At 39.5% G+C, this 17,481-nt stretch overlaps 2 protein-coding genes across 6 annotated transcripts in view; one reads left to right on the forward strand and one right to left on the reverse strand.

Annotated features, from left to right (window-relative positions):
• LOC117299231 (protein TsetseEP-like) overlaps nt 1-10,359 on the reverse strand; it is a 34,747-nt gene extending 24,388 nt beyond the window's left edge. For all 5 annotated transcript variants that reach the window (XM_033782703.1, XM_033782702.1, XM_033782701.1 and 2 more), the window contains exon 1: nt 9,981-10,359. In XM_033782703.1, the coding sequence (XP_033638594.1) occupies nt 9,981-10,161 (181 nt within the window). In that variant the 5' untranslated portion in view covers nt 10,162-10,359. The remainder of the gene's footprint in view (nt 1-9,980) is intronic.
• A 1,240-nt stretch (nt 10,360-11,599) lies between these two features.
• On the forward strand, nt 11,600-16,066 carry LOC117299410 (tRNA wybutosine-synthesizing protein 2 homolog). The gene is made up of 7 exons (XM_033782949.1): nt 11,600-11,656; nt 12,036-12,163; nt 12,926-13,191; nt 13,550-13,731; nt 14,085-14,194; nt 14,354-14,511; nt 14,956-16,066. Exons 1-7 carry the CDS (start codon nt 11,610-11,612, stop codon nt 15,793-15,795), a joined length of 1,731 nt encoding a protein of 576 aa, XP_033638840.1. The 5' UTR covers nt 11,600-11,609; the 3' UTR covers nt 15,796-16,066.
• The last annotated feature ends 1,415 nt before the right edge of the window (nt 16,067-17,481 follow it).

Here is a 17,481-nt window from a genome sequence, read left to right on the forward strand (position 1 = left end):
AACATTGGTGCACCACTCATTATTTTGCACTTTTCTTGACACATAAACTCATGGTCTACAAATTTCTGACAATGGAGGATGAATGGGGCACGAATTGAAATAGTCTGGTGAATGTTTTTGCTTGACTAAGTCCTGATGTTAAGCACTTTTATCAACGCATTCAACAGAGAAGGGGGCTAATATATGGAGCACAATGGTACACTAGTCAGACTGATTTGCTTCAGCGACGATCTGGAGCAATAATTTAAAGAAAAACATGCATGGCAGAACTTTTGTCAGTACATCAGTGTATGACAAGGCTCAAATTTTACACTGTGACTGGTACTGCAGCACCAAGGCCAGTGATTTTAGCATCGTGTCAGTTCACTCAGGATTGAATGAACAAGTAAAGCAGTCGTGTGTTTTTCAATTGAATAATAATACCTAACTGTGTAATAACTTTAAAGGAACATTGTATTCTATCCAGTCCCTGAAGGTGAAGTTCTTTACTGCCACTGTGGAATCAGTACCGCTGTATGGATGGGAGTCCTGGACACTAGCCAGTCGTCTAGAGAAGAGACTGGATGGCTGCTATACGAGAATGCTTCGCTGTGTTAAACAGATTCATTGGGAGAGGCATGTCACAAACCTGGAACTCTACGGTGGACTAACGAGAGTTAGCACCGAGAGTTGGCACCAAGATTAGGGCAAGAAGGCTGAGATTAGCAGGTCACTGTCTCAGACATACTGAGCTGGCAGTGAGCAAGCTTGTGCTTTGGGCCCCTACTCAAGGGGTGCGTTCAGACACGGTACTAAAGTTGGTTTAACTCATGGTTTAACTCGATCGAGTTTAACTCAGTGTGTCTGAACGGATCTAAAGTTAGTCCGAATTGAGTTCAACCCACAAGAGATAAACCGTTCAGCGCGGGGGTTTATCTTTAGACCCCTTCTTGTTTATCTTTTAACACCATGTGTGGACAGAATAAAAAAGACCACATCCGGTTTAACTCACAACAGGTGGCCCATTGACCTCCGTAACCATTACGTAAACGCACGGTGACCAATGAACAGGACAATAAACAGGATGTTAGAGTAACGGGGGTCGCGTTTTCTTTGACCTCTTAAAACCAAACATAAACCGGATCGGGTTTAACTCAGTGCTGTCTGAACACAAAGGGGTTTTATTTTTACGATCACCCCCTGCTGCTCGTAAAAGTTAAACCGGTTCGGGTCTAACTTAGTACGCTGTCTGAACATACCCAAGGTCACTGTTTCCGAGGCAGACCACAAACCACCTAGATGTGAACACCTTGTGCCGGGACTCTGGACTGCGTTGAGAAGAGCTGCGTACAGCAATAGAGGACCAACGTGTTTGGAGGGCCATCATCCGATGCTCCGCATCGACTGAATGAATGTATTCTACTTTTAAAACATCTTTCAAACCAATGCATTTTATAACACACGGTTACAAACGCTTTTCAAAGACCAACTCGTCCGATCCAAGGCAATGTGTTCCTTCAATTTTAAAATTAAAGTATGCAAAAAATAGTTAATGGCCTGACATTTCGACCCTAGCAGACTCTTTCTAGAAGGCTACATATATGACAACACATACAACATAAATTAAGTAAACATGTGCACATACTTTGAAGTGTAACATAACTCAGGGAAGTGGTGAATACATGAATAGAGAATTTTAATTTTAAAAAAGAAATGATGTTCAAAAGTTGACTTTACAACATACAATGTAAGTCTGGTAAAACCTTTCAATTCTATGTTCTCTCAGTGATTGTTCAGATGAAAACAGTTTTTAAGTGAAAAGAAAACTTTTTGGAAATTTCCGTCTCATTTATTTCCTGGTCTTTTTAAAAAATAAATCTGGTCAGGTAATTTTGTTTGCTTAGTCACAAGCCATGTGACGTGCTACCCTAAATTTGAGAAGTGTGTACATTTGTTGCACTGTAAACATTTTTCAATGTTCTCTCTATTTGTCCTCACGTCACCATTTTTTTCTTTTACCCCCCCCCCTATTTTTTGATTTCCTTATTTATCTATTTATTTTTTACTTTCTTTTCTGTTTATTTATTTATTTATTTATTTGTATCATTTTACTTATTTCTATTTATTTTATTTCTTGCTTGTTTGTTTACTTACTTGTTTATTTATTCACTTAAAGGCAGTGGACACTATTGGTAATTACTCAAAATAATTATTAGCATAAAACCTTTCTTGGTGACGAGTAATGGGGAGAGGTTGATGGCATAAAACATTGTGAGAAACCGCTCCCTCTGAAGTGTCATAGTTTTCAAGAAAGAAGGAATTTTCCACGAATTTGATTTCGAGACCTCAGATTTAGAACTTGAGGTCTTGAAATCGACCATCGAAACGCACACAACATCGTGTGTTAAGGGTGTTTTTTCTTTCATTATTATCTCGCAAGTTCGATGACCGATTGAGCTCAAATTTTCACAGGTTTGTTATTTTATGCATATGTTGAGATAAACCAACAATTACCAATAGTGTCCACTGCCTTTAATTATTCTTTTAATTATTTATTGATTGACTGATTGTTGTTTAATTAATTAACTTATTCATTTATTTTTCACTTCTTTTTCTTTTTGTTTACTCAAAATGTTTTGTAGCGTTGTCGTTTCTGTTATGGGTTTTTTCCCTAACATTGTTGCCTTGTTTGTATTTTCTGTACTTGTACTGTTGAGGTCGAATAAATAATAATAATAATAATAATAAAAGCTTGACGCAGAGCTGCCAACACTTGAACCTTAAAATCAGGGAGATTTCGGCCATTTTGTAGGGAGATATTTAGAACATTAATAGGATGAAGATTTCCATGATCTGGGAGATTTTAAAATTTGTTCACAAAAACACGAAAAGACTGGTTTCTTTTCAGAGAACTTTCTGTAGAATCAGGGATAGTTGACAGCTTTGCTTACAGTCTGTGTGTGCGTTACCTGGCAAACAGTAAATGGTCCTTTATCATTCATGTTGACACTGTACAATATAACATGATACTGAACAGATCATATTGCTAATTCAATTACACCCGATGCTTTAAAGGGGCACTGTCGCCGTGATCACAAAGAGTCTGTGGCCAGATATTAAAACAGATGGCGCCCTTTAAAGCTACATTCATAAATACCTCAGACAGTTTCGCTATTCCTATTGGTGGAGAGCGCGTCAGGTGGGTGTGTATAAACCTTTGTTTATGACCAGTAAAAAGTGTTGAAACATGGGCGTGACACGCGAGCTTGCACCTGTTTTTATAAGACAGTTTCTTCATTCCTATTGGTCGAGAGCAACGGCTTAAACAGTTGTGCATCACGCGATACGCGCTACGCGCACAGCATTCCCTTATAAGGAGTTGTTTACCCGAGGGCGGCGGAGGACTTTACCATTTCATAGCTGGAGGGGTGCTGTGTTGAAAGAAATCATTGAACCATTAATAATTTTTGCATTTATTTTACTTTTTGACCAAAAAGTGTTGGAATGTTTTTGACCGAAAAAAATCAAGAACCAGGTCTCGTTGGGATTAAACCACTAGTTGAAAACCTCCTCACCACACATTGATTCACTTATTTATTGTCTGTGATGTGACAGCCAACTGAGTGATAATTCATTTTTCCATGTTCCAGCCACAAGCAGATCACGAAGATGTGCCCCTTTAACAGGGAGCACAGGGGCAAGGGGGCACAGTAAAAACTACTGAAAGCGGTGTTGCTCTTACAATGTACATGTTCCTAGGCTTCGAATTAACCCACCACACCCACATCAATTGCCATGGTGCCCTGTGCTTTTACTGTGGTATCTAATACAATTCCACAAAGATGTTCCCCTTTATAGAGGAAAATGAATGTGCCCCTTCGAGAACGCAATTCAATGCCTGCATAAACATCATGTTTCAAATGGCATTGTAAATTAAAATTCAAAACCTGCATTAACATCATGTTGAAAAGGCCATTGTAAATTATAAAGATATTACAAAATGATACCGCCGATCCACTTTGCAGATTACAAGTATTCCCCAATGTAAATATCTGAATAACACAGAGTACCATTTTACTTTGTGTTCTGTCAATCTGGCAATTAGCGTTATCCCTAGGGACTCATCTACATTAGGCAGAATTTATCAGTCCCTGTACATGTATGTGGTAAAAAACACTGTTGGTGATTAAAGACACTGGATACTATTGGTAGTTGTCAAAGACCAGTCTTCTCACTTGGTGTATCTCAACATAGGCATATATATACAATAACAAACCTGTGAAAATTTGAGCTCAATTGGTCGTCGAAGTTGAGAGATACATGTAATAATGAAAGAAAAAACACCCTTGTCACACAAAGTTGTGTGCTTTCAGATGCTAAATGCTTGATTTCGAGACCTCAAAATCTAATTCTGAGGTCTCAAAATCAAATAGTGGAAAATTACTTCTTTCTCGAAAACTACGTTACTTCAGAGGGAGTCGTTTCTCACAATGTCTTATACACTGTACTATCAAGTTACCAAGTAAGTTTTTATGCTGATAATTATTCTCAGTAATTACCAATAGTGTCTATGCCTTTAAAGGCCTACTATCGAAAGTAATTATTCTCAGTAAACCAAAAGTTTGTATTGCCATTAATTTTCAGAGTCATTACTAAATAATTATGTACACTTTCGGTACAGAGTTGTTTTTTTTAAGTTCACAGATATACAAATAGTTCTCTTGAAATATTGTTCCATGAAATGCTTTACTTTTTGAGAAAACATTAAAACAGTATCAAAGCGAGAATTACGGATTTATTTTAAACACATGTCATGACACGGCGAAACGTGCGGAAACAAGAGTGGGTTTTCCTGTTATTTTCTCCCGACTCCGATGACCAATTGAGCCTAAATTTTCACAGGTTTGTTTTTTTATATATTTATAAGTTGTAATACACAAAATGTGGGACTTGGACAATACTGTTTACCGAAAGTGTATAATGGCTTTAAGAGATAACTCTGTTTGTGCTCAAATGGAAAAGGGCAAGACTGACTTAAGAAGGCAAAGAGCAGGATTGGAATAGATACATTTTCCTGTGACCTTTAAACAAGCCTGGTCGGTAATCCTATTCCGATTGGCTAATCGGACCATATGCATGACCACACTACAGAGTGTTAGCTGTTCAGTAGAATTAGAATCAAAATCTGCTGTGTGTACAAAATAGAGAGGCAGCTCTTATACATGTACAGTGTGTGTACGTACACATCCTCCTGTAAAGGCACTGGACACTATTGGTATTTACTCAAAATAATTGTTAGCAAAACAACTTACTTGATAGCAAGCAATAAGCCGGAATAGCCATTTTTAGATGGTGGACACTGTAAAAGTGCACTGTTTGGTTTGGGTAGAAAAATACAGACCATTAACCTAAACCTATGGAGAGCTGTCGGTTGATAGTATAAAACATTGTGAGAAACGGCTCCCTCTGAAGTAACATGGTTTTTGAGAAAGAGGTAATTTCTCATTCAAATATTATGAGGCATCTGAAAGCACACAAATTTGTGCAACAAAACACGGATGTTTTTCTTTCATGATTCTCTTCAATAACCAATCGAGTCCAAATGTTCACAGACTTGTTATTTTATGCATTTGGGATACCAAGTGAGAATACTGGTCGTTGACAATTACCAAAGGTGTGTCCAGTGCCTTTACAGCATAAAACGGTCTTTATTTCCATAGTGCAAGAACCAATACAGGGTCATGCGGGGATGATGTAATTCTGTAATCTCATTATCACAGTGTGTCAGTTATCATTTTTTGCCAGTCTGCCACTCTGTCCTTGTCCGTATACAATTGGCTTTGTTGAAACTTCCTTTAAGACTCACCTAATGAGGACTGCTGCCTAAGATGTGTCGCTGCGCCATGAGCATCTTAAGATTGATATAGACCAGTGCATTATAAAGGCCCATTACTATTACCATCATATTGTACACAAGGTTCTCCGCGGGGGGGGGGGGGGGGGGGGGGGGGCCTTCTGCTGGAATAAATTTGTGTTTTGATGTTCGGCTGAAGCATGCAGAATTGGGAACAAGGTCATCAACAAATTTTATACTGGGGAACCAAGCATCTTATGATGGATACTGACCAGTGCATTATAAAGGCTCATTAATATTACCATGAATGTTATTGCTGTACACAAGGTTCTGCACAGGATTTAAGGGGGCCTTCTGGACCAAAAGTTGTGGCTGAAGAACGCTTAATTGGAACAAAGTCATCTGGAGGTTTTCTACTGGGGGGGGGCCCTTAGTGTACTTTATTACCAATTCTACCTTTATTGCTTTACTGTTCATTTGTTGTATTATTGCTATTGTTCGTTTAAAGCGCTGTGGTCTAAATGAAATGGCGCTATATAAAAACCCATTGTATTGTATATTGTATTGTATACCTACATAGTATTACAAATTACAAAGTCAACCATAAAAATAAAAAAAATCTGCGCCTTGAACACCCAGCAGGGTGGATAAGTGCGCATTACAAGTCTTATTATTATTATTATTATTATTATTATTATTATGTATATGTACAGTACTTACTTGGGTCAACTACATGTAGCCATGAATAAGATATGGCAAATACAATACAGTACAGTACAGTATGTAATGCAACTGTTTACTACATCATACATGATTGTACACAATGTTTGGGAAATGTGTACAAATGTACTAGGCTTTGGCACCCAATGTTTAGTCACACGACTTACCGCTTTTAAACTTGAATTCTTCAGACTATAGAGACAGTTGCTATGTCACATGAATCGAGCAAGCTTTTGTATAGTAACCTTCAGATTCAGCAAACCTCGGTAACACATTCATTGACGTTTTTATATCATGGGTGTTCGCAATCTCTTTATTATAGCTTGACCGTAATCTTTTCACGTAGCAACCGTCTCAAGTACGTGTATGACCCTTGCATTTAAGCATATAGCACAATGCGCACCTCTGCCAGTTTGGGAGTCAACTCCTTTCCTTTGTGTTCATTTTGACTCACAAAATAGCGGACATGATAGGCGTGTGTAAAGTTGCTGCATCTTCTTCACCGTGTGTTAACGTTTGTACACGTGTCAATAGGAGACTTTTAGACAATCCTTTTTTACAGTATTGCGCGCTCAATACTGAGCAGGTCGCACTATGCTCAAAGCCGCAAAAAGGGCCATTATATCTGCTGCCACCAGCGTCTCAAAAGTCTCCTGTTAACGGAGGATTTCAAATTTAAATGGTAACTTGTGAACTGTAGACCCCAAGTCCGTACATTATTCCCAGGTTGTATCGTATTTTGGGTGTGATCCCTTGCTACACGGCAGTTAACGGTTGTATGGCTGCTGACTGGCACCCCTGAACAAAGATATTGACAAAATAGGGACACCGCCAATATAGGGCTAGATAGCTCAGTTGGTAGAGCACAGGCACGTTAATCCGGAGGTCGCTGGTTCGCATCCCACTCTAGTCAATTCTTTGTTCAACCACAAAAATCATTTACAAATTTACCCAGTCAGTTTCCCTTGTGGCTTATATTGATAAAATCCAAGAAGTAACATTAACTAGCCAACTTGAGAAAACAACAATGTGTAAAATAGGGTGTTGTGGTCGAGCAGATAAGAGGATTGAACTCAAGCTCTGATCAGTGGAGTGTCACGTGTGGGTTCAAATACTGGTCGTAACACTTGTGTCCCTAAGCAAAAAAATTAACTATAGAGTTAATTAATGGGTAAATGTGAGGGCAGAGATTGTTCTTGCATTCCTCTATGGTTCTTGTGACTGATTTAGCCAAGTAGCGCATAATACATTGTTGTGAAAACTGGTTTAAAATTATTATTATTAAAATCTCTTTGCTCTTTTCCGGGAAGAAATAAGACCCTAACCCCAAGACGTAAGTGAGACCCTAAGTGATATTATGCCTTTAGGGGCTTGACCGAAAGTGGAAAGACCTGAAAAGGAAATCAACAAACTAAGCAAAGACAGTAACGCACCCTTCGTGTGGCCGCATGATGTGCGTTAGACTTTGGACTTCGCTCATCAAGCGCCGTTGACGTCTTGAACGTCACAACAACCGACTTCCATCCATGATTGACCACTTGTTGTCAGCTTTTACTAATAAATCATGATCCTCAACCTCACAGTCAAATGGTAGATCAGAATCAGCTTTAATTCCTACACAGAGTGTGTTTTGGACTTTGGAACATTATTCGATGGGTGTGTGAAAAAGTAAACAACAGAAGTTCAACAAAATAGACCTTGCTTATTCAATATCCTCATTAATAATATTATTGCTAGAAATTATTAATATTGAAACTTGATAATATGCAGGTACATGTACGTACATGTACAAAAACAGGAAAGAATGGCCATTCAGATTTCCAAAGAAGGAAGTGTACACCATAAAATAACAAATTCTCTAACTTTTCCACTAAAGTATTTATTTTTAGAACTAAAAATTTAATATTCTTCCACAACAGTGATACACTGATGAGGTGCCAGTTAAAACACCAAGGACCGATATAAACTTTGTGCAAGTGAACCAGCTGGCTAACTTATTCACTCTTTCCTGCTACTGGGTCAGATTCAAGTTCCACACAAAGCCTCTTACACTAAAGTCTTTTCCATGGGGGTGTTAACGGGGAATGTCAGGCCATTTCAAACTTGGATCTTTTTACCCCTGACCGATATGTACCCCGGCCAATGGGTATAGCCTGAGGAACAGGGGTGGGCCACCCCTGCTCCGGAGTAGGGGTAAGCAGCAAAATGCTGATTTTTGAACCATGCAACTGGAACCCCATGGAATAGAGACCTAGACGAGAAAGTGCGCTGAGGTAACCGCCACAAACTTTTAGGCCGGCAACCTACATCTGTACCAAAATGTCAAGCACTCGACAACAAACCACCCACCCACCAATGGCTAGATGATTTAACCTCCTGCTGTGAATATAATGTCATAAAAACAGACTTATCTCAACAGGGGTTAACGATTTATTGAAGCAGCTTCTTTTTATTACACCTAAATATTACTGATAATAAAAGTTCAAAGGAAAAGTATTCGGTTTTTGGCAATTCTTTTGTGTCCATGTTCAACAGATATATTATTCAGCTTGTGGGATAGTGTCCTCTATGTTGAGATATCAACACTTCCAACAAAGTTAGCAACCAAGAACCAACCACTTGAATTTTTACGGAAGATCCACTTGGGTTTGCTGTACGACACACTTGACCACATGTTTTGTCAGAACTAAACTCAGTCACTGGACCATAGCGTAAAGACCAACTGACACTGACAGTGACAAGCCTACTTAAAGTTTGAGTTGGGATTTGTGATTTTTGTGCTTGACTGAAAAGAATTGTAATTGGTCCTGCAGTGTACATTTGGCTAGTTAAGACGAGAGAGAACGCTGACAAAACACAAGAAAATCATGAAAACCGTTGTAAACCAAGTATGATACGGGAACGACCACAATATGACCGAGTCTAGTTGCGATATTACGTAACCCTCCTCCGGACGGCGAAGTCGGGAGGAGGGTTAGACCGAGTCATGACAACAAACCAGCGCAAATGTATGGGTTTGAAGTGTACCTGCATTCAATTACATGAAGTAGTGCATGAAGTACCGAATGAATCTAAATAAAACCAACCCGTGTAAATTATTAATAATATTATTATAATACAAATGAAATAGTATAGAGGTCTTTATGGAACATTTACTAATATAGTAATAAAATAAGTTTGAAATGTGGCTACCTTGATCTTGTTTTTAAACTTGCCCCTAAAATAAAAAGGTGAAGCAAAGCAAAGTGTCTGAATCATTACTACCTCTGAACTGTGTGACCAAACCAAACCAAGAACACTGAAAATGACAGACGTGTCAACGACAACAGTCCACAAACATAAACTTTAATTACAACTTTACGTAACTCAATCATTAATGTCTAACAAAACAGCAGCAACAGTTGGTAACTAGTAAAAAGTATCTCACCTTCGTCAATTCCACGGATATACTGGCCATGTTGCCCCTGTTTGCTGTGTAGATTAAAACCATACCCCGAACCTCCTTTCGCAATCTTGCACAGCCTTGGCTGACTCGGTGCCACCGGCACTGGGGGTCCCTTCGAACCGCCACCAGACGAACTCTTTCTTTTACCACTTTTCGAACTCATTTTTCTCCTTCGGTTTTCACCAAGATGGCGACAATGTCAACAGCCGAACGGATCGGGTTGAGAAAGAGGGGTAACTTCTTAGCCCCGTGTCACACTTTTTGCGTGGGTTGTGGGGCGTTTACAGTAAATTTTGGGTGAGTTTTTGACGATAAATGACTAGTTAGTTACTCACTTTTGAGTTTACTGACCCGTGTCCATTAATAGGCGTACGCAAAATGTCGGCTGCAAAAACCGGCTCTTCCAGTTCCAGTGCAGTACAGAGTTTACATCACGTGACTAACCTCGGGGGCAAATTGACGGTTTTTAATCCTCCCGTCCCTTGAGCTCGAATCGACTCAGTGCCCAAAAACTTGCTTAGCACAGGAGGTATTGCTTAGCAGTAACAGGTAACTAGCCTAAATAACATTAAATTTGCATTGATGTGGCTTGTACCTGACTAAATTTTTGTTTCGCAAAAAAAATAAATCATGCGAAATGTTCAGCTTCTATTGGGCGGCTCAGAAGTCAGCTCAGGAAATCGCACCCTAAAAATACCTTCCTTCTCGGAAAGGTTGATGCTGTGTACATGGGGGATGGGACAGTCACTCAGTCTCTGGCCGGATGGTTGACACCAAATTCTGATAAAAGATAACCACAAAGGGAGAGAGTTTCCTTTACAAAACTTTTACTCTTTATTTCATGTATGTTCGAACCTGGCTGGCGAAATATATATAATATTTAATATATTTAATATAAAAAAAGAGGAAGTAATTATTTTCAATTATGTTTACCGTTCGGCCAGGGGACAAGAACGAAAGAAAGTATACATAATAACAAATGAAAAAAAATCCACCACAACACACAAACAAACACATAAACAAACAGACTAAAAAAAAATATATATATCCCAATACTCCATTAACTTCCAGGTATAACTATTATTATGAAAAATGTACCAATTCATTTTAATTGAGACCAAAATAATTCGATTAAAATGTGTTAATTAATATTATTTGGAAAAGGAATAATGCGTTGACTTCTTAGAAAATCAATTTTTGAAGCACACGTTTTATTTTATACAGTAATAAAACAAATTTAGGGACTTTTTATACTTTGATTTGGGGTAAAAGAAACCAACCTTTCATTGGGGCGTGGTGGGTACCGCTTTTGGTGCATGGCAGGGGTACAGCAACCCTTCTCCCAGGGTTGTATCCTACCCTATTGGAAACCTGTCTTTTGCGGTCGACCCCCGCCACTCCGGGGACGAGCCGGATCATGCTACAGAGGTCAACGGAGTTCAACTGTCTCCTTTTTAGACTGATACCCTGTAAATCGTCCATTCGTAAATCATACGTTTTCGTCTAGGGTCTCTTTGCACAAAAGGTTTACAAAATACGACCACCGAGAGAGTGCGCTCTTTGTGATTGCGCAAGTAAAGCAAGATGGCGACCCCCATGGATGTAAATTCGATGGTAACTGCAGTCGTTGTTGACATCAAGAATGCTCAGAATATGAGGTAAACTGAATTCCTTAAATAATATGATTATGAGTGAGTGAGTTACTATATCACTATCAATTTAGCTCACCCGTTTCAATACACAGTGGGTTGTTGTTTTGGGGGGGTTTTGCCTGTGTTGTTGTTGACTGTTTGTTTGTTGACATCATCTGTTCATCATCATCAAATAAATGTGTACACACATTGCTCCATGACAATTATCATATATGTTTTAATGTACACACACAGTCATCAATTGTATACACACCACAAGGTTCTACACGATCTGTGTTCACTTGTGTGTCTGAGACATTTTACAGGAGTAATTCATAGTTTCTCTCTAAAAATAAATACCATATTAATCCATTAACTTATTATGCGGATTGTCTTACCTTTGCAGGCGTATTTTAGAGATGGATGGTATCTGGGATTCTTCTCGGAGGCTTCAGAAATTTGTGAATGTCGTCGCTATCCCAGTGAGTCCATCAGCATCTCACTTCTTCACCATGGATGAAGGAGATTGTTTAGGTGAGGTTGGTTTATGCTTAGCCGTGGTAGGACGTCAGCGCTGTCTGCAACGGAGGAGTCCAACCTGGGCTAGATGCCCTGCCTTTCAGTCTGTCCTGTGTGACTCTGGTTCGAGGCCGCCGATCGAAGCCTTGCATGTTGAAAATAGTGGTCAGTCTCTACCCGATTGTTGTGGGATTTCCTATTTGGGGTTTTCCTCCCACATCTACATTAGCCTTGATCAAGGCGCTCCAGTCAGCCGTGACCTGGAAAATCTCATTCCCATTGCTGAATTCCGCCAGCGCACCCCCGCCCCCCCCCCCCATACATAACACAGTGCATATCACGCACCGGGCCAGTGCACACTACGCCAACAGCCTTGAATCAAGGCTACATCTACAACTGATAATTTCTCTTCATCACAGTCACCCATAGGATGTCGTTGATGTGGTCAAGGTCGGGGTTCGCATCAGTTAAATATTTGGGTGGGCCGTTGAAACAAAGTTTGCCATGTTCAGGCTCTCTAAGGCTGGCTTGAATGTCTTGATGTCGGGTGCAGAATGGATGTCAGGAAGCGCAGTGGTCGATTCGATTCAGGTATAGTCTTGGGCTAGAACAGTGAGGTTTGTTCCGCTATCATAGCGGAATGAACCTCATAGTTCTAGGAGTAGGTCTTAGCGTAAAGTGAATGATGATAAAATCTTTGTTTGTAGTGACGACTTCGGATGGAATGAGTTTTGATTGAAAACTTGTATGACATGTTTTTTCTTCTTTGCGTTTCAGAAACAAATGATGAAGTAAAAGCCTTGGAGATAAAAATTCCATTAGACAATATCCTCAAATCTGGAAGATACCACAATATACAATGTCATCTTGCCTTGATTTCCCTCCCGCTGGCAAAAAAACAGCTTGTGGTTTCTCCATATCAAACACTGGTGAAGCAATTGAGAAAGAGGTTTAACGAGTTAGCCGTTCCATTTCCAGAAGACTTAGAAAAAGAGATTCCGAATGTGTGGGAGAAACATGGAGATCTTATTTTATTGCCGCAGGTTTGTGACTTTTAAAGTTGGAGTTTAACCTTTATTGGTGGACCAATGTGCAGAAAGAAGTAATTTTCACTAAAATATTTTAATTGATTTCAAGACCTCGGCTTGGATCTCGAAATCAAGCTCACAACTTGTCCGACAAAAATATTTTTCTTACATTATTCTCTCTCAACTTCGTCGATCAAATGCGTTCAAATTTTCATAGGGTTTAAATGAATACGTTGAGATACGCCAAGTGAGAAGAATGGTCTTTGACAACTTCCAATAGTGTCCAGTGCATTAATATAAATGTGACCAGTGCCTTTAAAAAGTCTGGATTTAGTTTTGTGTCTCAACTATCTCATGTCTGATTTTTCCCTAGTCAAGTTTTCTTTCCACCACATGGCAGTGCTGCAATGACCTTTGGGACATAGTGGCATCTGTACTCGGAGGTCAAAGGGTCGCCAGGAAAGGTCGGGTCAACCCAGATGACTACAGGAGTCCAAGGGTTGACCTGTTGCTAGGCAACGATGGATGGGTAGAGCATAAAGACAATGGCATCAGGTAAATAGTCCAGTTTCAAAGAAGTATCGGACAAATTTCATTGCGCAGAAAAGAATAAAATTTGCTGGTAAGCACAGGCGTCTTTCATGAATAAGCAAGAAAATTAAGCGGCCAACTTGTGCGTCCAGCATGTAATTGCATTGTTATGTCATTAATTTTTATATCGAAAACAACAGAATGGTCAGTGTGCCTTTTCAGGTGCTTACAGATATGCAGTGCCATGAAATCGAAACTCGCAAAGTAAGCACAAATTTGGCTGTTAAGCAGCTCTATGAAACTGGGACCTGGGGTTACCAAACCAAGTGCTGACGTAATGGTCTACTAATTATTCTAGTTCTGTTTTTGTTTTACAGATATACCTATGACGTCAAACATTGCATGTTCTCCATTGGGAACATTACAGAAAAGATAAGAGTGGCTGGCTTTGACTGTACTGGAGAGACTGTAGTTGACCTTTATGCAGGTAGGTCAAAGGTCATAGGTATGGACTGGCATCTGGTATTCTTCTAGGGTTCAGAGTGGCAGACACTTGGAAATCTCGTTGTTGATATTTTTTCCATCGTTCTCAGCTGAAGGACCTTTATGAAATTGGGTGCTGCTAACTACTTCTCGTTTCATACAGGTATCGGATATTTCACATTGCCCTATTTGGTCCACGCTGGCACCTCGCTGGTTCATGCCTGTGAGTGGAACCCAGACGCTGTCGACGCTCTCAAAAAGAACCTGGTGCTAAACAACGTTCAGGGTAGATGCCAAGTACACGCTGGAGACAACAAACAAGTAAATATTGTCGTTTTTGTTTTACCCTTTACACATTGCTGTGTGATGAGAATTGTACACATGTACCAGACAAGAAATTCTTTGACTTGAGTCCGATTTCCATTTTTGGGGTCCTCAGATAGAGCTGCAAAATTGTTGGTAAATAAGACTGAAAAGTCTTTAAGGCCTGACTGAGCGGGTATAGTTCATCAAGCCCAAGCGTTGGTGTTGTCAGCAGCAGTGTTTAGCCTGAATCCCCGGTCAGGACACTTGTGCACTTGAGCACAACACAATACCAGAGAAAACCTGGCAGTCAGGTAGAGACTGAAAACCCAATCCACATAGTGCCCCCGGTGGAGTTTGAACCAGGGTCATAGAGATGGAAGACGAGGAAAGATACCGCTATGCCAAACCCGACAGCCATACATTGATTAAGATAAAGATGTGCATTTTTTCTTCTTCTAGGTTTGTCCAAAGGGTGTCGCTGATCGAGTGAATCTCGGACTCATCCCAAGCTCCAAGGACGGATGGCCGGTCGCCTGCGCCGCTCTCAAACCACAGACAGGAGGGATGCTGCATATCCATGGCAACGTGACATCACATTCACAGACCAAGAAAACAAACAGTGGACCTAATCCTCCACAACATGCTGTGGGGTCTCCCTCTGGTAAAAGAACAGCAACTGACAATGCATCACTCGAAGATGATGATAGTATGGAGACAAACTGTGAACCAATGGAAAGAACTAACCCTGCTGGATTGGGAACGGCTGATGAATCTCAGGTTTCTGAATGTAGCACAAATGTTGTGGAAGGAAGTGCAAACTCAAGACTAGGAGAATCTTGTACACTGTCATCAGACATAGCGAAAGACAACCAGAGATTAGAATTAAATTCGACCTTAACTGCAAAAACAAAAACAGATATCCAACATCAGAGTGTTGGAGCAGAGAGAAATTCTTTTAAGCGCACAACTGGTGGAGATGAAATGTCAAAACAACAAAATATTGAAAGAACCAAAATGTCACCAGAGATGTCCAAAACATCACCAGAGGGAACTGAAGCATCAGCAGAGAGAACCAAATCTTCACCAGTAAGATCCGCTGTAGAGGGATGTACAGAACTCACTGCAAAAGAAACCTGGAAGACTTGGGGGGAGGCTACTGCGAGGAAAGTACAAGGAATATTAGTCGTCGTTCACGGTGGGCAATGGACAACAGAGGTGACTCATATTGAACATGTGAAATCCTACGCGCCTCATGTAGACCATATTGTGGCTGATATAAGATGTATACCAAAGAATTAAAAGTTATGTTTTGTCTTGGCCATTATGGCCCAATATCTTAGAACAAGAATGAGCAGTCTCGTAGCTCGCTAGTCTCCGTAAATGGCCCTTAAATGTGAAATAAGCTTCCTGTACAAATTAGAAATGCCAGCTCACTTTGCGAACTTAGACGGTCGGCCATTTTCTGGAGTCAAAAAATTGGCTCCACTAGACAGCGTGCCGTTAGTTCACAACGTAAAAGGAAAATATTTGCAATGATCAATATATTCTACTTTTAAAACATCTTTCTACATCTTTCTAACCATATATGCATTTCATAACAAACGGTTTCAAACGCTTTTTATAGACCAACTCGAACGATCCAAGGCAACTTGTCCCTTAAAGCCATTGGACACTTTCGGAACAGAGTTTTTTTAAGTTTTTTTTTTTTTCAAGTTCACAGATTTACAAATAACTTACAGGGTTTACAGAAGGTAATGGTGAAAGACTTCTCTTGAAATATTATTACATGAAATGCTTTAGTTTTTGAGAAAACATTAAAACAATATCAATTCTCGATATTGAGAATTACGGATTTATTTTAAACACATGTCATGACACGGCGAATTGGCGGAAACATGGGTGTTTTTACCCGTTATTTTCTCCCGACTCCGAGGACCAAATGAGCCTAAATTTTCACAAGTTTTTTATTTATATATTAGTTGTGATGGCTTAAAAGCAGCGCTATGAAATTGGGCCCAAGATTGACCCAAATGACCTCTGCCCTCAAGTCTCTCCTAATAAATAACCACCTGATTTTTCATCAATATTATCGATTGTTTAATATTCCCTCTAACCTGTCTATGAATGGATAACACGGAATGAAATATTTTATACATTGATTAAAAGTTGATAGAATTAAATTATTGATTATTTTCAAATTAAGTGTGTTGATTGATTGCAATAGGGTTATTTAGAAATCAATATATTACATCGCCAATAACCAATCAATAACCAACAAGATATAAATCCAATAATATTTTCCCAAAATCAATCGATTTTGTTATATTCTGGGTGGGGTAAAAAAAAATTGTACAACTCATAAACTCTACAAGATTCAACAGAATACTAGGTTCCGTTAGCTTATAATTAAAAGTCGAGACGACTTCAGTCATATCATCTCATTTTCCCCAGGGCCCAATTTCATAGAGCTGCTCAGCACAAACATTTGCTTAGCATGAAATTTCTTCTCTTGATAAAAACAGGTTTACCAACCAAATTTCTACATGATTTTCAGCAAGAGCAAACAACAGCTGAATACGGGTTACAGGCAATATGCCAGAAATTGAATTTTGGTTGGTAATCCTGTTTTTATCAAGGAAGAAATTTCATGCTAAGCACTTTTTTGTGCTTAGTGGCTTTGTGAAATCGGGCCCAAGTTCGCGTCGATGCATAATGAGTTTCAGCAAAGATTTTGTTTTCGATCGAGCTCGTATAAGACAAACCTTTGTGCTTAGTGAAATAAAGCCAAGGTTGGTTGGTTTGTTTGTTTGTTTGATTGTTTAGATGATCTTTCCGTGAAGGGAACTCGGCACTATCCCACAGCGGGATCAAATGCCAAGCTTGCAACAACCAATCTCTCTCATACAAACATTGGTTTAACGTCTATGATTATGAATTGCACAAATCAAGAATAAGTGATTTAGTGAGTGAACGACAATACTTATT

This window comes from Asterias rubens, chromosome 14, assembly GCF_902459465.1.
Source record: "Asterias rubens chromosome 14, eAstRub1.3, whole genome shotgun sequence".
NCBI lineage: Eukaryota > Metazoa > Echinodermata > Asteroidea > Forcipulatida > Asteriidae > Asterias > Asterias rubens.